This window comes from Scyliorhinus canicula, chromosome 3 (assembly GCF_902713615.1).
Source record: "Scyliorhinus canicula chromosome 3, sScyCan1.1, whole genome shotgun sequence".
Taxonomy (NCBI): Eukaryota; Metazoa; Chordata; class Chondrichthyes; order Carcharhiniformes; family Scyliorhinidae; genus Scyliorhinus; species Scyliorhinus canicula.
In genome coordinates this window covers 82805907-82829412 of record NC_052148.1, presented here as the reverse complement: position 1 = coordinate 82829412, position 23506 = coordinate 82805907, and the positions used below count along the sequence as shown (strand labels likewise).

The 23506-nt window shown below is 43.7% G+C and overlaps 1 protein-coding gene across 4 annotated transcripts in view; it reads right to left on the bottom strand.

The window, feature by feature from the left end:
• epg5 (ectopic P-granules autophagy protein 5 homolog (C. elegans)) overlaps positions 1-23506 on the bottom strand; it is a 236083-nt gene that overhangs the window by 60705 nt on the left and 151872 nt on the right. For all 4 annotated transcript variants that reach the window (XM_038790783.1, XM_038790784.1, XM_038790785.1 and 1 more), the window contains exons 24-30: positions 22923-23046; positions 22656-22797; positions 20456-20627; positions 17372-17537; positions 12624-12766; positions 2230-2386; positions 305-499 (exon numbers count right to left, since the gene is read on the bottom strand). In XM_038790783.1, the coding sequence (XP_038646711.1) occupies positions 305-499; positions 2230-2386; positions 12624-12766; positions 17372-17537; positions 20456-20627; positions 22656-22797; positions 22923-23046 (1099 nt within the window). The remainder of the gene's footprint in view (positions 1-304; positions 500-2229; positions 2387-12623; positions 12767-17371; positions 17538-20455; positions 20628-22655; positions 22798-22922; positions 23047-23506) is intronic.

Here is a 23506-nt window from a genome sequence, read left to right as displayed (position 1 = left end):
ACATTTGGGAAGAGCATCATCTTGGGACTGCAAAAAGACCCACGGTAACCTCCTAAAAACAATTATGGACACAATAAATGCATTTCCTGCCAGTGTCATCGACATCCCAAAAATAAAACATGAAATTTAGATATGACAACTAAAAGAAAGCAGACAGAGTACCATAGCACTGACATTGAACCCTTCAGCTTTGGTAAAGTTTTGATTCAGTGAAAGAGTAAATACAAAATGGTTAGATAATGAACAGGGACAACAAGGATGAAACTAGCCAGATTTCTACAGTTTTAAAAAATAACAATTTTACCTTTGTTAATAACATGAAGATGACATCCCCACTATCTGTGTGGAGGACCTTGACAACTTCCTCATAAAGACTCACAAATTCGTCCGGAGATATATTTGGAGTGAAGTATGGTGACAAAAGATTGCATAGTCTCCTATTCTGAAGAACTTTTTTCAACACCGTTTTGCTTTCAGTTTTAGCACAACTAAGAAAAACCTGAACAAATCACAGAGGGAAGAGTATTCAGATTAGCCTTCAATTATTAAAAAATTTGAAATGCTATTGTACCAACTGAAGATTTAATAATCAAATTATGGAATCAGTAAGTATAATTTAAGATATGCAATAAAAAGCTATTCAATGATTCAAGTTGAGAAAATTAGAAATCCTAACAATGGATTCTGCTCAGTGTTAGACTTCAAGTAACCTTGAATTTACTCAGTCAAAACATTGATTAGGAAGACAGGTGTGAGCCCTGTGGGGAAAGTCCTGCGAACCATGTACAAATGTTTTGGCCGTGTCCGAGGTTGAGGGGATTTTGGCAGGGTTTTCAGATGTCATGTCAGAGGTCCTGGAAGGGAGGGTGACTCCCTTCAGATGGCAATATTTGAAGTGTCGGAAGATCCAGGAGCCCACGGGAGGAGAGAGGCCGGCGTTTTGGCCTTTTCCTCCCTGGTGTCCCGGAGATGGATTTTGCTGGAATGGAGGGACTTGGAGACTCCAAAATCGGGGGTTTGGGTCAGTGACATGGCAGGGTTTCTTAGGCTAGAGAAAATTAAGTTTGCCTCAAGGGGTTCACTAAAGGATTGAGATCAATATTTTAGATTCACACACATGGCTCCTTAGAATTACACCTCAGTTGTGAGCGAGTAATCTCAGGACAAAATGTGGGACAGAATAAATACCCAAATATATTGCATTTATTAAATATACCAAAATGATTCCCAGTGAAGATGATTGTGGTGGTTGGAAGTCAATCAACTCAGCTCAAGGACATCAATTCAGGAGTTCCACCAGGTAGTGTCAGAGGCCCAACCATCTTCAGCTGTTTCATTAATGACCTTCCTTCCATCATAAGGTCAGAAGTAGGGATGTTCGCTGATGATGGCACAATGTTCAGCACCATTTGAGATTCCTCAGAGACTGAAGCATTCCCTGTCTAAATGCAGCAAGACTTAGACAATGTTCAGGTCTGGGCTGACAAGTGGCAAGTTACATTCGCACCGCACAAATGCCATGCAGTGACCATCTCCAACAAGAGAGGATCTAACCATCACCCCATGACGTTCAATGGCATTACCATCGCTGAATCCCCGACTATCAACATCCTGGGGTTTACCATTGACTAGAAACGGAATTGGATCAGCCATAAATACCATGACTACAGGAGCAAGTCAAAGGCTAGGAATCGTGCGGTGTGTAACTCATCTCCTGACTCCCCAAAGTCTGTCCACCACTACAAGGCACAAGTCAGGAATGGAATGGATTACTCTCCACTTACCTGGATGAGTGCAGCTCCAACAACACTCAAGCAGCTCGACACCATCCAGGACAAAGCAGCTCACTGGATTGCTCTCTCTTCTACAAATATTCAATCCCTCCACCACCAGTGAACAGTGGCAGCCGTGCGTGCCATCTACAAGATGCACTGCAGGAATTCACCAAGGTTCTGCTGGCAGCATATTCTCAACCCACGACCACTACCATCTAGAATGACGAGAGCAGCAGATACCTGGGAATCTCACCACCTGGAGGTTCCCCACCAAGTCCCTCACCACTCCGATTTGGAAATATATCGTCAAAATCCTGGAACTTCCTCCCCATCACCATCCATCTTCTCAAGGACAATTAGGGATGGACCATAAATGCTGATCTAGACTGTGATGGCAAAATTATTTTTAAAAATTGTTTTAGATATTTGTAATATTAGAAAACAATAGTTATACCTGTCCAAGAATTTCAATACATGATGTAAAGAACTGCCTTGTTGGTGGATGTCGCTGTGTTTCATCACAGACAAAAGACACAATCTCATAGAACAAGGCAATGCCCACTTTCTGGAAAGTTTCTGTATGATGTTGCTTGAAGGCATTTACCAAGGCCCTGGAAGCAATCATAATGTGAATGAGGAAAGTAAGTAAAGCATGACGACGCATAAGAAATCTTAAGAATGCGACAGGTAACAAAAGTTTAAATACACGTGCATTATGCACACACACACACACATTACACAAGTTGGACGCACACACATGTATATACAGTAAAAACTTCCCACTAATTGATAAATTGAATCACTCGAAGAATGAAATTGAAGGTGAAAATAAATTAGAATAAAAGCAAACTGTTGTACATGCTGAAAATTCAAAATAAACATAAAAAATGCTGGAAATACTTAGCATTCCTTTCATGAGAATTGGGGAAAAAACAAAAATGCAATAGGTTAAGTGAAATGGGATGACAATGGGAAGAACAAAAAATGAAGGTCTGATAGGGTGGGGGGCACGAAAGATAAAATGACAAAATATTTTATAGTGCAAGCCCAAAATGAATTCTAAAGGGACAAGTAAATAAATAAAAGACACGTCTAGAGAAGGTATGAACGAAATGATAGCTGCTGCCTGAGTGGCAAATATAGGAAAGAGAAACAGGCGAAACAAAACAAACCAGCAAAGAAACATGAAGCAAAATAGGGGCAGAGGTTATGATTTAAAATTGTTGAACTCAAGGGTTCAGTTCAGAAGGCTGTAAAGCACCCAGTCGAAAGATAAGATGTTGTTCTGTGTCCTTGTGTTGCGTTTCATTGGAACACTGTAACAGGCCAAGGACAGTAAGGCCAGAATGCGGCAAGATGGAGAATTAAAAATTACAGGCAACCGGTAGCTCACGGTCACACTTGCAGACTGAATGGAGGTGTTTCTTAAAGCGGTCACCCAGTGTGTGTTTGATCTCTCCAATGTAGAAGAGACCAGAGGGAGAGTAGAGAATAAGGTATAGTATCCGCTGCTCGCAAAGGTTACGTACCTACAAAACATCACAAACGGCAAAATCATGAAAAAGGAACTTGCTTTTCAATGGGACTCAATTAAATAGGTTCCAGCAAATTGTGGTGCAATACCTGTATATAACAGGTGGGGGAACCTTTGAGCAATACAGTACATTGGTGAAGATTGCAAAATTGTTTGGGCTGCACTTCAGCTCTCTGAATAATAATTATTTGACCAAACAAAATGCCCGACTGCCTCTTTCTTTTAAAAAAAAAGAGTGCAGGTAAGAAGATGAGCTATTGTGTTGCCAGTGTGTCAGGAAGCTTCTTCCCAAGGACCAGCCAAAAGCCCCAGGAAAAGAGAGTAGGAGAAAAAACGTGGCCGAGCGAACACTGTTCACCTAATGGGCGATGCAGAAAGTGCAATGTGCAGGTAAGTGAAATCGCGAAAAAGCAAGTAATGAAAGATGGGACTTAGCTGTATACTAAATTGAAAGTACAAGTAAATCGCAATTTATCTAGGCGTGTATGAGGTATTGGACTGAGTGAGGCAGCAGGTAAAATAGGTGTTGCATCTCCTACGCTTGCATAGGAGGGTGCTATAGGTAAGGGAAGGGATATTGGGCATGAGTGAGGAGTGGACCAGGGTATCATAGAGGAAGTCGTCCCTTCGGAATGCTGAAAGGGGGAGGTTAGGGAAAAATGGTTTGGTGTAACATAAAAAAAAATAAAATAAATATGAGGCCCCAATGGTGAGTGTAGCCACGAACAGGAGGAGATCGGAGTACTTTTGGTTGTACCGGGGGATGAGACAGGGGTGTCCCATGTCCCCCTTGCTCTTTGCATTGGCAATTGAGCCCCTGGCCATGGCGTTGAGGGAGTCGAGGAATTGGAGGGGTCTAGTGCGGGGTGGGGAGGAGCACCGAGTGTCACTATACGCAGATGACTTGTTGCTATATGTGGCGGACCCAGTGGGAGGAATGCCGGAGGTGATGAAGATTCTTAGGGAATTTGGGGGCTTTTCAGGGTACAAGCTCAACCTGGGTAAGAGTGAGCTGTTCGTCGTGCACCCGGGGGATCAAGAGGGGATTGGTAGGCTCCCACTGAAAAGGGCAGGGAGGAGCTTTAGGTACATGGGAGTCCAGGAACTAGGAGCTGGGGGGCCCTACACAAACTTAACCTCACTAGGCTGGTGGAGCAAATGGAGGAGGAGTTTAAAAGATGGGACATGTTGCCGCTGTCGCTGGCGGGCAGGGTGCAGTCAGTCGAGATGACGGTGCTCCCGAGGTTTTTGTTCCTGTTCCAGTGCCTCCCCATCCTTATCCCGAAGGCCTTTTTTAGGAGGGTCAACAGGAGTATTACGGGATTTGTATGGGCGCATGGAACTCCAAGGGTGAGAAGGGTGTTTTTGGAGTGGGGCAGGGATGGGGGGGGCTGGCGTTGCCCAACCTCTGTGGGTACTATTGGGCTGCCAACACAGCGATGGTGCGTAAGTGGGTAATGGACGGGGAAGGGGCAGCATGGAAGAGGATGGAGATGGCGTCCTGTGTGGACACGAGCCTGGAGGTGCTGCCGCTCCCTCCAACGAGGTATACCACGAGCCCGGTGGTGGCGGCCACCCTCAAAATCTGGGGACAATGGAGACGGCATTGGGGGGAGGTGGGGGGCTCGATGGAGTCCCCAATACGGGGGAACCACCGGTTTGTACCAGGGAGCATCGGTGGCGGGTTTCTTGGCTGGCACAGGGTAGGTATTAGGAGGTTGAGGGACCTGTTTGTGGATGGGAGGTTTGCGAGCCTGGGTGAGTTAGAGGGGAAGTTTGGGCTCCCCCGGGGAACATGTTTAGGTACATGCAGGTTAGGGCGTTTGCCAGGCGGCAGGTGGAGGGGTTCCCTCTGCTGCCCCCACGTGGGGTACGGGTGCTCTCGGTGGTGTGGGTTGGAGGAGGGAGGATTTTGGATGTGTACCACGTCATGCAGGAGGTGGATGAGGCCTCGGTGGAGGAGCTGAAGGGTAAATGGGAAGAGGAGCTGGGTGAGGAGATTGAGGAGGGGACGAGGGCGGATGCCCTGAAAAGAGTGAAATCCTCCTCTTCCTCTGCGAGGCTTAGCCTCATATAGTTCAAGGTGCTACATAGGGCCCACATGACCGGGACGAGGATCAGTAGGTTTTTCGGGGGCGAAGACAGGTGTGCTAGGTGTTCGGGGAGCCCAGTGAACCATGCCCATATGTTCTGGGCATGCCCAGCACTGGGGGAATTTTGGAAGGCGGTAGCAAGGACGGTGTCGAGGGTGGTAGGATCTAGGGTCGAGCCAGGCTGGGGACTCGCAATTTTTGAGGTTGCAGTGGAGTGCAGGAGGCGAAAGAGGCCGGTGTTCTGGCCTTTGCGTCCCTAGTAGCCCAGAGGAGGATTTTGCTTCAATGGAAGGATGCGAGGCTCCCAAGTGTGGAGGCCTGGATCAATGATATGGCGGGGTTCATCAAATTGGAGAGGGTGAAATTTGCCCTGAGGGGATCAGTACAGGGGTTCTTTAGGCGGTGGCAGCCTTTCCTTGACTTCCTGGTAGAATGGTAGGAAAAGAGGCCGGCAGCAACAGCGTAGTGGCGATGGGTCGAATGGCTTTCTTCTGCACGTAAATTCTATGATTCTATGAGAACTTGCATTTGTAATGTACTTCTAACATAGACGCATGCTCCAGGGTGCTCCACAAGATGATTTTCAGACAAGATTTGACATTGGACCATGAAAGGAGATACTAAAACAGATGATCAAAAGCTTGGTCAGGATGTGATGAATGTAAGAAATTGATGTATTTTATATTCTGATGTAGTGTTATGAAAAACCATGGTTTAAAATACATACAGGTAGCATATCTGTGGAATCTGTAATTAAAGAGTCATAGAAGGTGAGATAATCATTCATTCTAATGGAACATCGTTTATAATTTGGATGGTTCCCTGGAGTGTAGATAATTTATGAGGGATTTAGTCCTTGTTAAAAAGGTCATGGAATCCAGATTATGTAATTAATAGGAGGGGCCACTTCTGTCTGTAGAGTTGCAGTCTGCTTTAACATTTTAAGTTGAACAGCAGTTTGCTATAGTATTTGAGTCAGACGAGGCAGAAGCGTACTGGATCTGCTTTTGAAAGGATCTCTCTCCAAAAGTCTCTACACAGCTAACCTGTTCTGTTAACTTTATTTATAAGTGGCATTTGAACTGTATTGAGTTGCAAATTGGAATTAGTAGCAGGTGTTGATAGTAAGTTCAAGTTTTTCCTTTTATTCAAGAGCTGTTTAACTGACAATTGAAAATCTATTTATTTGATGTTAATGTGGTTATTTCAGTGTTTAAATGAAAGTTTGTTTTAACATAAAATATACCTATTGGTCAGTGGGGTGAAGTATCCTTTCCTCCAGTTTTACAAATAGAAAAACTGTTTGGGGTCTTTGTCTGGTATCCTCACAAAAGTTGGGGTCTGGTCCAATATCCTAACAAGTAGATTTTAAGAAGCTTTATAAAGGAGGAAAGAGAGTTTGATGGTTTAGTAAAGACATTTCAGAGCTTAGGGCAGGATGGTGTCAGTCATGCTGATTTCGAACTGGAAGATGATCTTGCTCATTCAAGCACAGTGCTGGTCATTACGCAGATGGTGCTGGTATTGAGGTAGTACTGACTGGTGTCATCATACATATGGAAATTCTCTACCTGCAGATGATGCTGGGGTGGGCAGGGTTAGCATGTATAAAGGGAGGACTCCAAGCGTGAATTTAGTGAGGAAGAACAGACTAATAGAGGTTGGAGAATTCTCTCAGAGGATACTCTCAGAGAATTTTGGTACTAGTTTTACCCCAAAGGGTAAATTCGCCTGTGGAAGAGGAAATGCAGTATTGTTTGGGGCAGTTTATCTGGATCTAGTGATGATCCAGGTACCGACAAAGGATTGTTTTTCTACTGTCAATGCAATTGTAAGTTTGATTGGTGAGACTGCATCTGGAACTGTGTACAGTATTGGTCTCCTTATTTAAGGAAGGGTGGAAATAGGTTGGAAGCAATTCAGAGAGGGTTTACTAGACGAATACCTGGAATGGTATGAGGAAAGGTTGAAAAGGCTGGGCTTGTATCTTCTAGAGTTTAGAAGAGTGAGAAGTGACTTGATTGAAACATGTTTGATTTAAGAATGAGATAATTTTACAGTGTTATACAATATAGAATTTATAGTGCAGGAGGAGGCCATTCGGCCCATCGAGTCTGCACCGGCTCTTGGAAAGAGCACCCTACCCAGGCCCACACCCCATAACCCAGTAACCCCATCCAACACCAAGGGCAATTTTGGACACTAAGGGCAATTTAGTATGGCCAATCCACCTAACTTGCACGTCTCTGGACTGTGGGAGGAAACCGGAGCACCCGGAGGAAACCCACGCAGACACGGGAAGAACATGCAGACTCCGCACAGACAGTGACCCAAGCCGGGAAGCGAACATAGGACCCTGGAGTTGTGATGCAATTATACCACTATCATACTGTGCTGCCCAACATATATGATCTTGAACTGTCTTGACAAGGTAGATGTGGCGAGGATATTTTCTCTTGTCAGAGATGAAGGCCATTGTTTAAAAATAAGAAATCGCCCCTTCAAATCAGAGAAGATAATTTTTTTTCATCTCAGGGTTGTGCCGTTGGAAATAGATAATGCTGGATAATCTCAGCAGGTCTGGCAGCATCTACGGAGAGCATCGAAATATAATGGATTATATAGTTGGGGGGGGGGGTCAAGGATAGGTCAGAGCTAAGGAGAGATTGACAAAGATACCATGGCCACACGACAAAGGAAGTGGTAACATTAAGGATTAATGAAGTGCTGATAGTGGCATAAATAAGATCGCAGAATGGAATGAAGAACAAGTGACAGATGGCCCTGTGGGAATCCTATCACGAACCGTCCACACTTTTCCACCCCTCTGACTCCACTCCTTCTAATCCCAACCTTTGTGTCATGGGAATGTCACCTTAAGAAATGTTTGTCTGTTCAAGTGGCTGCATGATGTCAGTGTGGGTGGAGCTGAGCTCTGGCTCTGCTTTTTAGTTTTGCTTTGAAGAAAAGCTTGGGTGTGTTGTTTTTTTTTGGTTTCGTTGTAGTGTTGGAGCTGAAGCCAGCCAAAGAGGGTGTAATTTAGATCTAGCTGCCATCTAAAGGCTATCTCTAGATCATTTGTTGAATTCAGAGTGATAACTGCTCTCAGTAGCGATTTTAAACCTGATGTGCTTCTGTAAAAAGGATTTTTATCTTATGGATGTTAAAAGGAAAGTTTGAGGATTACTTAAGAGTGTTGTATTCTTTGGGGGGTATATTTGAATTGATGGGCGCCAAGATATTCACTGTATGTTTTAGAAAGGTTAACTGAGTTCATAGAATAAACATTGTTTTGCTTTAAAAATTACTTTTAAATTTCTGCTGCGCCACACCTGTAGAGTGGGCCGCATGTTCCCCATACCACAATATAGTAAAAGTCGTGGGTCAGGTGATCTCCATGATGTACTTTGGAGTTCTCTAAACCCTGGCCCATAACAAATTGCCTTGTATTCACTATACTCTCTGACCTTTTCCTTTCTGATGCTGAATGTTCTGCGCTCAGCAAATTACTCAATTTCATTCCCTTACGTCCTCACCTCAATGAATTTTGGGCCTTGTATAACGCTGAACTCTTCTTCCGTTGCATTTGTCTCTGTGCTCACTTCTTTGGGCAGGAGTCGATCCCCCATTCAATGGATCGTTTTCACCCGCTTTCAGTCTGTTCCCTCTACCTGGACCCCTCCCCTCTGGTCTCCTACTGCTCTTTGTCTTTTTATTGTGAACTATTAGCGCAACCGTGACCATCTTAATGTCTCTACGCCTCTTCTCCATTCCAATCTGCTTCCTTCTGAACTTTCTGCACTCCGATCTCTCAAGTTCAACACTGACTTTATCAAACCTGGTGACTAGGGTTGTGCTGGTACTGTCTGGCATGGTGACCATTACCTTGCAGAGACTGAGCGCCAACTTTCAGACACTTCCTCCTACCTCACCCTGGACCATAAACCCACCACCGAACACCAAGCCATTGTTACCAGGACTGTCACCTGCCTCATCTCCTGCGGAAATCTTCCCTCCAGTTTCAAACCTCAGTCCCCCAGCCCTGCACAGCCCACTTCTACCTCCTTCACAAAATCCACAAACAGGGCTGCCCTGGTAGACCTTAGTTAGGCCACACTTGGGAATATAGTGTTCAATTCTGGTCGCCACACTACCAGAAGGATGTGGAGGCTTTAGAGAGGGTGCAGAAGAGATTTGCCAGGATGTTGCCTGGTATGGAGGGCATAAACTCGGTTTGTTCTCACTGGAACGACGGAGGTTGAGGGGCGACCTGACAGAGGTCTACATAATTATGAGGGGCATAGACAAAGTGGATAGTCAGAGGCTTTTTCCCAGGGTAGAGGGGTCAATTACTAGGCGGCATAGGTTTACGGTGCGAGGGGCAAGGTTTAGAGGAGATGTATGAGGCAAGTTTTTTTTTTTTTTTTTTACACAGAGGGTAGTGGGTGCCTGGAACTCGCTGCCGGAGGAGGTGGTGGATGCAGGGAAGATAGTGACATTTAAGGGGCATCTTGACAAATACACGAATAGGATGGGAAGAGAGGAATACGAACCCAGGAAGTGTAGAAGATTTTAGTTTAGACGGACAGCATGGTCAGCACAGGCTTGGAGGGCCGAAGGGCCTGTTCCTGTGCTGTACTTTTCTTTGTTCTATATCAGCCTGTTCCTGCCCCACTGAATTCATTTCTTCCAATCTTGACTCCATTCTCACACCCACTGCCTCGTCTCTTCCCACCTATATTCATGATTTCTCTGATGCCCAATGCCATATCAACAATTTCCAGTTTCCCTGCCCTAACTGCCTCCTCTTCACTATGGACATCCAAACCCTCTAACACCTCCACCCCCACAAGGAAGGTATTGGGCTCTCCGCTTTTTCCTTAAGCCAAGGTCCGAACAATCTATGTCCACCACAACTCTCCTCCACCGAGCTGAACTTTCTCTCACTCAACAATTTCTCCTTTAACGTTTCTCACTTTCTGCAAATGAAAGGTGTGGCTATGGGTATGGCATAGGCCTCAGTTATGCCAGTAGCAGCAGCAGCCAGCCAGGAGCATATGCGGTCTTCGAGGGTTGAGGCATGAGGCCTAGCCAAGAGCCAAAAGGTGAGCAGAGCAGCAGTCGGGAGGTGCGAAGGCGGATAGGTAAGTGCTGGTGTCAGGTCTCGGGGAATCAGGGAGTAGCAGCCAGCAGGAGTGGGGTGACTCAACTAGAATCAGAGGCCAGACAGGCAGAAAGGAATGCGAGAGGGCTGGGCAGCAACTGGACCGGGCATCTAGGGCAAAAGAGAGCACAGGCCAGGCCAGATAGTCAGCAGCATAGCAGCCAATCAGGAGCACATGCAGTCGTCAAGGGCCGAGGCCAAGCCACCTGAGCGAGAGGTGAGTAGAGAAGCAGTTGGGAGCTGAGAAGGCCAGGCAAACGGTGGCATCTTGTCTTGGGGAATCGGGGAGCAGTGGCCAGCGGGTGCGGGGAGACTCAACCAGAGCCGGAGGCCAGTCAGACAGAGCTCAGAGTGAGGGGGCTGGGCTGGGCAGCAACCAGATCAGGAAGCAAAGACGAGAGAGCAGATGCCAGGCACTAGCAGCAGCAACCAGCCAGGAGCCCATGTGGTCGTCGAGGTCTAGCCACCCGAGTGAGAGCCAAGAGGTGAGAAGAGCAGCGGGCAGAAGTTGCGAAGAAGGCCAGGCAAGCGCAGATCATGTCTCAGGGAATTGGGGAGCATCGGCCAGCGGGAGTTGGGTGACTAACCAGAGCAGAGGTCAGCCAGGCAGGGCTGCGAGTGAGAGGATTGGGTAGTAACCAACATTTTATTTCTTCTTGTGGATTTTGCATGTTGAATTTACTGCCTTTTTTGGCACCAGTCATTTCTCTCTGATCGATTGCGGTCTCTTTTATACCTGGCTTGCCTTGACCATCCATCGGCCTCACAGCTTTCCCAAAAATTATTACCAGCAGCCCGTTATGGGGTCAAGGTTGCATTGATGTTATTCGGGGTGGGGCTCAACGTCATTGTGGGTGGGGCTCAATGTAATTGGGGGCGGGACGTGACATGGGGCCCCCAAAAATGTATATCTGCCTCTGACTGCCAAACCTGCCTAGTTGAGCGAGCATGTTTTGGTTTTATTTTAGATTTCCAGCATCCACAGTACTTTGCTTTTATTTGAGTGGTCTTTGGAAATATCTTCCTCAAAAGGCAGTGGAAGCAGAGTCTTTGCATATTTTTACGGCAAAGCTGGATAGATTCTTGATAAGCAAGAATATGGAATTATTGTTACAATCAGATCAGCCATGATCTTACTGAATGGTGGAGAAGACTTGAGGGGATGAGTGGCCTCTTCCTTCTCCTAATTCGTACCTTCATATGCTTTACGGCAGGGACCTGGGTTTGATTCCGACCGCGGGTAACTGTCTGTGTGGAATTTGCACTTTCTCCTCATGTCTGCGTGAGTTTCCTCCGGGTGCTTCGGTTTCCTCCCACAGCCCAAATATGTGCAGGTTACGTGGATTGGCCATAGTAAATTGTCCCTTAGGGTGGGGTTACAGGGCGGGGAATTGGGCCTAGATAGGGTGGTCTTTCAAAGTGCTGGTGTCGACCTGATGGGCCAAATGGCCTCTTTCTACACTGTAAGGATTCTATGATTCTATACTTCGGCTAAAAACAACCCAGGTTGGAATGACTTACCTTGGATGAGATATTAGAAGCTAACCTATACCCATAGAATCTTCAAACCGTCAAGGCCAAGTCTTCAGAAGAGAAGGGTATTTGGAGGGGGGTTATTGTCCAAAACATTTAACATTGTGGCAGAGGAAAGGGAGATTTTCCTACATCTTACTGCACTAGGTGTTGACAAAAATGGATCAGAAAGTAAACTTCAAGCAGCACTACAGAAAAATCAAAAGTAGAAATCAATAACAGATGGGACAATATATAGAATGATGTGGTGTCAGCTGTGATGCCTAAAAAGTAGTGTGGTTACAGAACAGTTGAGACAACATCAAACTGCAATAGCAAAATTGTAAAAAGTGTAAAATAAATGAACTGACATTTGACCATGTGAACAAAATTATATGAAAGACTTAGGACGTGCCTGCAAAAAGTACTGATATGTTCCATCAGGTAGCTAAAGGAAACAATATTTAACTTTATTTCTAATATCAGATTTACATTTTGCATTATAAAATATAGAACAAGATTTATTTTTGTGATCACGAACTTACGTTATAAAATTTTCCACATGCACAGCAGCTTCAGCAATGTTTTGAGGAGGAGGTCTCGCAACATAGTTTTGTAACTGCTTAATCTCTTCAGTTAAAGCATCAAGTTGTTGTTTGATGGCATTATTCTCATATAATTCCTTACACTGAAATTTGAACAGAAATTCATTGATTCGTTTAAATTATTTTGTCAAGATGATTGAAATAAAACATATACATCTGAAATATGCGTTAGCTTAACCATCATATATTTTTAATTATAGTTCTATTGAGCAATATACTAGTGTTGATATTAATATCCCATAATGTTACTCAAGTAAAACAGGACAAAAGACAGGTCTGTCAATCCATACGATCCATGCCAGTGTTTATACTTCATACAAGCCTCCTCCCACCTTGTCATCTAACTCTATCAGAGTATCCTTCTATTCTTTTCTGTCTCATCTACTAATCTAGCTTTCCCTTCAAAGTGTTTATGCTATTTATTTCAAATATTTCATGGGGCAGCACATTCCATATTTTAACCACTCTCCAGTCTTTATCTGAAGTCCCTATTAGATTTACTAGTGACAAGCTTACATTTTTGACCCCTGGGTTTGTACACCACCAGCTAATGATGTTTAATGTGTTTTTTAAGTGATATTTTTCCACACAGATAGTCAATAAATCAATTAGTATGAAGTCCTGAAGCAGGTTTGATAGTTTATTTTTAAAAAATCTATGAATTCATTATGAACTTTAAATTTACTTCCTTGACAGTGGCTTCGATTTCCAAATGTGTACACAAAATTAGTAACTGGACAATAACTCAGGCAACTGAACAAAAATGCTTCATTCAGTTTTTACATCAATTGTATGCTATAGCAAGCATTAATTAATGAACTGTCATAGCATAAATACTGATAATAAATGTTTCCTTCTCTTTTCTTTAATCAGTACTACATTCATTGAAAATAAGACCATAAGACATAGGAGAGCCTGCTCCGCCATTTAATCATGGCTGATATTTTCTCATCCCCATTCTCCTGCCTTCTCCCCATAACCCCTGATACCCTTATTAATCAAGAACCTATCTAACTCTGTCTTAAAGATTTGGCCTCCACAGCCTCCTGCGGCAAAGAGGTCCACAGATTCACCACCCTCTGGCTGAAGAAACTCCTCCTCATCTCTGTTTTAAAGGATCGTCCCTTTAGTCTGAGATGGTGTCCTCTGCTTCTAGTTTCTCCCACAAGTGGAAACACCCTCACCACGTCCACTCTATCCAGGCCTCGCAGTATCTTCTAAGTTTCAATAAGATTGCCCCCCCATCCTTCTAAACTCCAACGAGTACAGACCCAGAGTCCTCAACCTCATACGACAAGTTCTTCATTCCAGGGATCATTCTTGTGAACCTCCTCTGGACCCTTTCCAAGGCCAGCACGTCCTTCCTTAGGTACGGAGCCCAAAATTGCTCACAATACTCCAAATGGGGTCTGAAAAGAGCCTTATGCAGCCTCGGAGGTACCTCCCTGGTCTTGTATTCTAGCCCTCTTGACATGAATGCTAACATTGCATTTGCCTTCTTAACTGCCAACTGAGCCTTCCACATTAACCTTAAGAGAATCGTGAACAAGGACTCTCAAGTCCCTTTGTGCTTCTGATTTCCTAAGCATTTCCCCATTTAGAAAATAGTCTATGCCTAAATTCTCCTTCCAAAGTGCATACACCTCACACTTTTCTACATTGTATTTCATTTGCGACTTCTTTGCCCACTCTCCTAGCTTGTCCAAATCCTTCTTCAGCCCCCTTGCTTCCTCAATACTACCTGTCCCTCTATAGATCTTTGTATCATCTGCAAACTTAGCAACAGTGCCTTCAGTTCCTTCTTCCTGATCATTAATGTATATTGTGAAAAGTTGTGGTCCCAGCACAGACCCGATGCACACGACAAGTCACTGGCTGCCATCCTGAAAAAGACCCCTTTATCCCCACTCTCTGCCTGTCAGCCAATCCTCTATCCATGCCAGTATCTTACCCTGAACACCATGGACTTTTAACTTATTTAACAGTCTCCTATGTGGCACCTTGTCAAAGGCCTAAATAAATCTAAATAAACCACGTCCACTAGTTCTCCTTTGTCTATCTTCCTTGTTGCCTCCTCAAAGAGCTCTAACAGATTTGTCAGACACAACCTCCCTTTAACAAAGCCTCAGTCCTATTTTACCGTGCACTTCCAAGTACTTTGCGATCTCATCGTTAATAACAGACTCTAAAATCTTACCAATGACCGAAGTCAGACTAACCGGCCTATAATTTCCCATCTTCTGCCTCCCTCCCTTCTTAAACAGTGGTGTTACATCAGCCACATTCCAGTCCTCTGGGACCCTTCCTGCCTCCAGTGATTCCTGAAAGATCATCACCAATGCCTCCACAATTTCCTCAGTTGTATCTTTTAAGACGCTGGGATGTAGCCCACGGGTCCAGGTGACTTATCCACTTTCAGTTTCCACAGAATCTTCTCCTTAGTAATGGTCATTGCACTCAACTCTGCCCCTGGTTCCACAGAACCTTCTCCTTAGTAATGGTCATTGCACTCAACTCTGCCCCTGGTTCTCCTGGAGCTCTGGCATCCCACTGGTGTCTTCCACCGTGAAGACTAATGCAAAGTAACTATTCGGTTCGTCTACCACTTCTTTGTTTCCTATTATTACGTCTCCGGCCACATTTTCCAGTGGTCTATTTTTGCCTCTCTCTAACCTTTTATATATTGAAAAAAACACTTCCTATCTTCTTTTATATTACTAGCTAGCTTGCATTCATACTTCATCTTCTCCCCCCTTACTGCTTTTTTAGTTGTCCTCTGCGCGCTTTTAAAGGCTTCCCAATCCTCTGGCTTCCCACTAACCCTCGCCACTTTGTATGCTTTTTCTTTAGCTTTTATGTTGTCCTTGCTTTCTCTCGTCAGCCTATGCGGCACCTTGTCAAAGGTCTTCTGGAAATAGTGGCACTCTTGAATTATTACAATTCTTGATTCCTACTGAAATTCAAGTGACAGTGGTGTGTAATTTCTAACCAGGGCCAATGACATTATGGCAGCAATTACATTTCCAAGTACTTAATGAGTGATATCTTCCAGTTTTCAAAACTCCACATGGCCTTGACACACCCCATCCCCCAATTCTCTGTTTCCTTCAGAGATATCCATATTCCTCCAATTCTTGATGATATCCAATTTCAATTGCTTCACCACTGGCGGCCACAGCTTCAAATGCCAAAGTCTTAATTTCTCTATCCCTATCCTTTCTCCTTCTTCTGTAAGATACTCCTTAAAATCTTCTTAGGTTAAGTGAATGGGCAAAGATCTGGCAAATGGATATGTGGGTAAATGTAAAAGTCTCCATTTTGGCAGGAAGAATACAAAATAAGATTATCTAAATGGAGAATGATTGCAGAGGTCTGAGATTCAGATGTCCCAGTGCATGAATCAAAAGGCTAGTGTGCAGGTAAGGCAAACAATTAGGAAAGCTAATAGAATGTTATTGCTTATTGTGATGGGAATTGATTACAAAAATCGGGAGGCTGCGCTTCAGTTAGACAGGACACTAGTGAGACCGCATTTGGAGTGCTGTGTACAGTATTGGTCACCTTACTTAAGGAAAGATGTAAATGCATTGGGAGCAGTTAAGAGAAGGTTTATTCGTGTCAAGAGAACAAGAAAACGTAATATTTTTCTTTTGTTAATATTGTCACATTTATGTACTGGAAAATAAACTATTGAGTGTTGTGAGTCTGATAATTGGAATAAGAGACAGTTGGCTGCAAGAACCTAATCTAACAGAGCAAAGTGGTTTTGATATGGTAATCAACCAAGAGGAACTTCAATCAGGATTTTCATAAGACCATCAGGGCTTAGTTTTGAATGGATTATTTTAGTTCAAAGGGGAATAGATGCAGCTTGTAAAATAAGATACAAGTAAGTAAAGATACGGTCACTTTTTTAAGGGCTAAAGTAAAGCAATAAATGGAACCAATTCTGGGAAGAAAGCATTTCTAAACAGACTGGTTGAAAACAATAGAGAGATCAAAGGTAAATAACACATTTAAGGAAATACTGAAGACTATGTACTCCTGGCGATTATGGGCCGTCTTTTCCGATGGGACACAGGACATGGTGAGGTGCATGGACATGAGATACTTGGGGGTCTGTAGTTGGTGGCCTGTGTGCAGGCTATGGGGTTTGGTGCAGGCTGTGATATAAGGGGGATACAGGCTGATGGGTTTTTAAACATGAATAAAGTTTTTTTTTTAAATTTAGTGTATCCAATTCATTCTTTTCCAATTAAGGGACAATTTAGCGTGTTCAATTCACCTACCCCGCACATCTATGGGTTGTGGGGGTGAAACCCACGCAAACACGGGGAGAATGTGCAAACTCCACACGGACAGTGACCCAGAGCCGGGATCGAACCTGGGACCTCAGCGCCGTGAGGCAGCAGATGAATAAAGTTTTAACCTTTTTCTACAAATTAAACTTAGTTAAAGCTATACCTTATTTCTAATATCCAAAAATACAAATATAGATTATTTAAAACTACCTGTTTCCTGACATAAGCACTAAGATAGCAGAAGATACTCTAGTCACACAATGCGACATTATTGATTAGGTCAATTTTTCTCAATATTCTTCAAGCATTGAATTAATTATCAGGTTATGTTTATTTTTGCATTTTTGTTACTTTATGTAGCATACACATGGGGAAATAATTACCAACCTTTACAGAGACTTTTGCTGCTCCTTGGCATACATGATTCAAAGAGCTGCCTCGGCATTCTAGTTTCATTGTGATTTGCTCCTCCCGGTTGCTGTACAATTTCGGTAATGTGCCTAAAAGCTCACTGTCCAGCCCTATTTGCTGGTGTTCCCATTGGGCTGCAATTCTGAAGAACCAAAAAGGTTATTCTGCTTTTTTCCATGATTTATGAAACACCTCAAGTCACTTTTAGCAATATGTTGCTTACCTCAGAAGGTTAGATTTACAGACAGCAAATTTACCATTAGAAAATAAATAGCACAAATAAATGAGAAAATGTGGTCACTGATGAGAGTATTATGCCAACATACAGAATTATAGATTACCATTCACACCAAGGAGAGAACAGCATGAAATATCAGGAACAGACATCGTCCTGTTGAGCTATAAGATTACCCCTGGCATTGTTACTCTCACTCTTGGATAAGGTCCTATCTTTGGTCTAGTTGGGTGAGGGGAGGATTTCAGATATCTATGGCCTGATCCTGTCGACGGAGCAGGCTTCGTTGGAGGAAGTAAAGAGAAAGTGGGAGGGTGAATTGGATGTGATTTTTCATTTGGCGGGAATGGGTGGGGGGGGGGGGGGGGTGTTGTTGTGTGGGGCTCTTCACAGGGTCAACTCCATCTCCTCTTGTGCTTGGCTCAGTTTGATCCATTATAAGGTGGTGCACAGGGCGCACTTCACCAGGGCATGGATGGGTGGTTTCTTCTCAGGTGTGGAGGATAGGTGTGATTCTTGTGCCAGGGGACCGGTGAACCATAAGCACATGTTTTGGTCTTGTCCTAAACTTGTGAGCTTCTGGGTCTCCATGTTCATCACCATGTTGGGGATTCTGAGTATTCAGCTGGAGTCATACCCATTGGTGGCTATTTTTGGTGCATCGGACTCACCGGTGCTGGGGCGAAGGCAGATGTCCTTGCCTTTGCCTCGTTACTAGCCTGGAGGCGAGTTCTGCTCGGGCGCAGGTCCCCAACACTGCCAAGTGCTTCTGTCTGGCTGAGTGATCTGATGAAATTTTTGAATCTTGAGAAGGTTTAAGTATAGTATGAGGGGATTGGTGGAAAGATTTTACTCGAGGTGGCAGCCTTTCATCTTTTTCAGGGAATTGGTCACCATCAGTTGCTCGGTGGGGGGGGTTTGAGTTTTGTTTATTTGTGGGCGGTTGGGGTAGGAAGGGAGTGTTGTGGGTGGCTGTATTTTGCAAGAGAGTATGTTATATATTATTGTTTTGCTTTACCTTGACATAATGAAAAGCTTTTCTGAATATTTTTTTAAAAATTGAGTAATGATTTGGCTGGTTTGAATGGCTCACCGTCCCCAAGAGTTTTGGGAGAACTGGTTAGGTGCGAGAAATTGAAATTTTGCAGGAAGAATATCTTGGTCAGCATAATACAGTGGTTATCACAGTTGCTTCACAGCTCCAGGGTCCCAGGTTCGATTCCCGGCTTGGGTCACTGTGCGGAGTCTGCACCCGTGGATTTCCTCCGGGTGCACCAGTTTCCTCCCATAGTCCAAATATGTGCAGGTTAGGTGGATTGGCCATGATTAATTGCCTTTAAGTGTCCAAAAAAGGTTAGGTGGGGTCACTGGGTTCCAGGGAGAGTGGAGGCATGGCCTTAAGTAGTGTGCTCTTTCCAAGAGCCGGTGCTGACCCGATGGGCCGAATGGCCCCTTTTTGCACTGTAAATTCTATGATTCTAATTTTTTTTTTCCAATTAAGGGGAAATTTACTGTAGCTAAACCACGTAACCTGCACATCTTTGGGTTGTGGGGGTTTCACCCCCACAGACACGGTGAGAATGTGCAAACGCCACACGAACAGTGACCCATGGCGGGGATTTGAACCAGGGTTCTCAGCGCCATAGACAGCAGTGCTGACCACTGTGCCACGTGCCGCTCTGGATTTTAATATCATTAATGGCTTGGACACTTCATGCTCCATCCCTCAGTGGCGCTTGGCTCCTTAGGCGGAGGTGTCGAAGGCGTGAATTAGTGCAAGCATTTACAAGTTGGGCCTGGGTCCCATGGCTGCAGAGGGGGAACGGGAGGCTAGAAAATCTCTGAAAAAGCCCCGAAGATTGTCAGGCTTTCTGGGGTGCAGCATCCAAGGCTGGGGTCAGGAGTGGGGAATGACGTGGTGCCAAGTCCATGGACTGCGAGTGTCCCCCATGGGATTGAGGTGGCTTTGTTCAGACTGCCATTGCTGCAGTATTGTGTTTTAAACATACCCCTCTGGTGTTACATATAGGCTCCTGGCTGCTCACACTGCTGAGTGCTCACTTGTCCTTTGAATGCTCAGAGAGTTTCTTGACACCTGGGAACAGCCATCCCTCTGGACACCCTCATATCCCAGCTGTTTCAAAAGGTTTGGCCAAGCTCAATAAGGGTCCATCACGTGTTGGCACTCCTCACTGCAGAGGAAGCAAGGGATCAGCAGAACTCACCCCTGTTCCATGGCCTTTGGAACTCTTTGCCAAAGAGTACCTAGCATTATCCTCACTTTATATCTGCTTTTGCTCAGCTAATCTCCTAACTAGGTCAATAATTTATTTCAATACTATCAGCTTCAACTTTATCTAACAGTCTTTTGCTGGCATTACTGAATGTCTTCTGGGAGTCCATATAAATAACATCCATAGAGACTTCCCTGTTCACTACTTTAATTCAATCAAGTTTGTCAGGCATGACCTACCCTTTACAAATCCAAGCTGGTGCCCTCTCATCAATTGACCATTTACAAGGTATCCAGTTACTACCTTTAATTATAGGCTCTAGTAATTTACCAAAAAATGCTGCTGGGCTAACCAGTCTACAATTTTCTCTCTCAGCTTTCTTAAATAACGGAGTGACAAGAGCAAGTTTCCAATGTAAGGGAGCGGTCTATTCTCAAATTTATCAATAAATTTACAAAACATTTCGATTAGACTTATTCACATTAATTTGAACCGAATAATCCAGGTTGCAAGGGCGTTTTATTTTTCATTCAAATATGAAAAGTTTAAAAAGGTCCTTTTAAAGGCTAATTAATGCTGCTAGTTACTTACTTTGCCTGTTGTCGTAAGATGTTTAGATTTTGTTGAATAAGTTTGATTGCCACTTTTTTATCTGACAGACTAGTTTCGACAATATCTGGAACAGGAGCTTTCATGTACTGTAGGGACACAGTGGGTACAGGCACATCATGAGTCTTCAGATTGTTCAAGATTCTGTCTTTTGCTAAAATGGAAATAAAAATACCATCATAAAAGTATCTGGGAGCAAAAGCTACAATAGTAAATTATAATACTTGCTAGTAAGACTAGACAATCGTAGGTGCCATTATTGCACAAATTTGTGAATTGTGATAAGTGTCTCCAAATTTCAACACCCTGCATAAAAACAGGTCTGAGAAATAGTTTCCTAAAACCGGTTTCCTCGGTACTTTTTTCAAGTTGGTGCAAATTCTGGAATCAAAATCCACTGCTCGTGCACAATTTCCTCCTGCTCTTTGAAATAACAGATGATTATCATCATACAAAAATTATATAGAAATACAACTCCTTGTTGTATTGCACATACACCATCTTTCCATCTTTTTTTCAGACCAACTTTTTATGAACAGTACATATTTACATTTCTCAACACTATTATCCTAAACCCAATCATCTTCAGCTGCTCCTTCAAGTATCTTCCCTCCATCATAAGGTGAGAGAGATGGTAAGGTTAGCTGACGATTGCACTATGTTGAGTAGCATTTGCGATTCCTCAGATACTGAAGCAGTGTCCACGTGCAGCAAGACCATAAGACGGAGCAGAATTAGGCCACTCGCCCATTGAGTCTGCTCCACCATTCAATCATGGCTGATATTTTCTCATCTCCACTCTCTTGCCTTCTCCCTATAACCCCTGATCCCCTTATTGATCAAGAACCTACCTATCTCTGCCTTAAAGACACTCAGTGATTTGACCTCCATAGCCTTCTGCGACAAAGAGTTCCACAGATTCACCAGCCACTGGCTGAAGAAATTCTCCTAATCTCTTTTTTAAAGGATCGGCCCTTTAGTTGAGATGGTGTCCTCTGGTTCTAGTTTCTCCTACAAGTGGAAATATCCTCTCCACCTCCACTCTAGCCAGGCCTCGCAGTATCTTGTAAGTTTCAATAAGGTCCCCTCTCATCCTTCTAAACTCCAACGAGTACAGACTCAGAGTCCTCAAACGTTCCTCATACGACAAGTTCTTCATTCCAGGGATCATTCTTGTGAACTTCCTCTGGACCCTTTCCAAGGCCAGCACATCCGTCCTTAGTATCGCGGCCCAAAATTGCTCACGATACCCCAAATGGGGTCTGACCAGAGTCTTATACAGCCTCAGAGGTACATCCCTGGTATTGTATTCTAGCCCTCTTGACATGAATGCTAACATTGCATTTGTCTTCTTAACAGCCAACTGAACTTGCACATTAACCTTAAGAAAATCAAAGACCTGGACATCATTCAAGCTTGGGCTGGTAAGTGGCAAGTAACAAGTGCCAGGCAATGACCATCTTCAAGAAGAGAGAATCCAACAATCTCCCCTTGAAATGCAATGGAATTGCCATCACTGAATTACCCACTATCCTGGGAGCTGCCGTTGACCAGAAATTGTGCTGGACAAAGCATATAAATGATATGGCTACAAGACTAGGCAATTAACTCATCTTCTGACTCCCGAAAGCCTGGCCACCATCTGCAGAGCACAAGTCAGAATGTGATGGAGTACTCTCCACTTTCCAGGATGAGTACAGCTCCAACAACAGTCAACACAAGAATTATTCCAAGAACCTCAACACCATCCAGGAAAATGCAGTCCCATTAATTGGCATTCTAACACACACCTAAATCATTCACTTCCTCCAGCACCAATGCACAGTGGCAGTGTTTACCATCTACAAGATGCACTGCAGCAACTCACCAAGGCTTCTTCAACAGTATCTTCCAAACCCACAACATCTCCCATCTAGAAGGGCAAGGGCAGCAGATGCATGGGAATAACATAATCTGCAGGTTCCCCTCCAAGCCACACACCACCCTGAGTTGGAACTATATCACTGTTCCTTCACTGTTGCTGGGCCAAAAACCTGGAACTTTCTTCCTAACATTATCTACAGCACATGGACTGCAGCAGTTCAAGGACAATTAGGGATAGACAACAGGTGCTAGCCTAGCCAGCAACGCCTACACCCCATAGAAGAATTTTAAAAAATTATCTGTACTCTGAAATACTTGCCTAAAAGTGAATCAAAAAGGTTATTAACACTTGATGTTCTATAGGTTGTAAAAGGCTCATAGTGGAGCTGGGTCCAGAGATTCAATGTCTCATGAAATTCATGCTTAATACGCTCACTGTCAACATATTCAGTCCAAAGATCCTAGATGAACAGAAAATAGTCACATTAAAGTCTTGTAACCATCACATTCAATTAGCCTAATTTTATTTAATATCTCCTATTTAATGATTTCATTGGATTAAAGCTTGATAAGCACGACGATTTACCTGCTGGTTCTGCATGACCTTTGCCAATCTATGTGTATCATATTGCACAGGTAGAGAAGGTAGATAAAGATCAGTCCTTTGCAGATTCATATCGTCCAGCCAAAAGGCAAAAACATGGAAAAGCCTATTCAAAGGATAAACATGCATTTATGTAGTATCTATGTCCCAGAACAAAATGCTTCATATAATGAATTGGTTTTGAATCACAGTAAATAACATCAAGTATGTAACCACAACAGTCCCTCCCTATCAGCAACATTTCACAAACATCAGAGAGGTTGCCAAGTAATCTCTCACTGATGGTAATTGAATAGAAATCCACAATATTTGAATATAGTAACAAGAGTTGGCCATTTATTCCTGTTCAAAAGCTGATCTGAGACCCAACTCCATATGCCTATATTTGCCACAAATCCCTGAACATGTTTGATGAATGATCTATCAATCTCAGATTTAAATTCTGGCATCAACTGTTGTTTATGAAGAGAGTTCAAACTTATACTAACTTGTGTCCAGAAGTGTTTCCTAATTTCACTTGAACAGTCTGGCTCTAACATTTAGAATATGTCACCTAGTCTTAGACT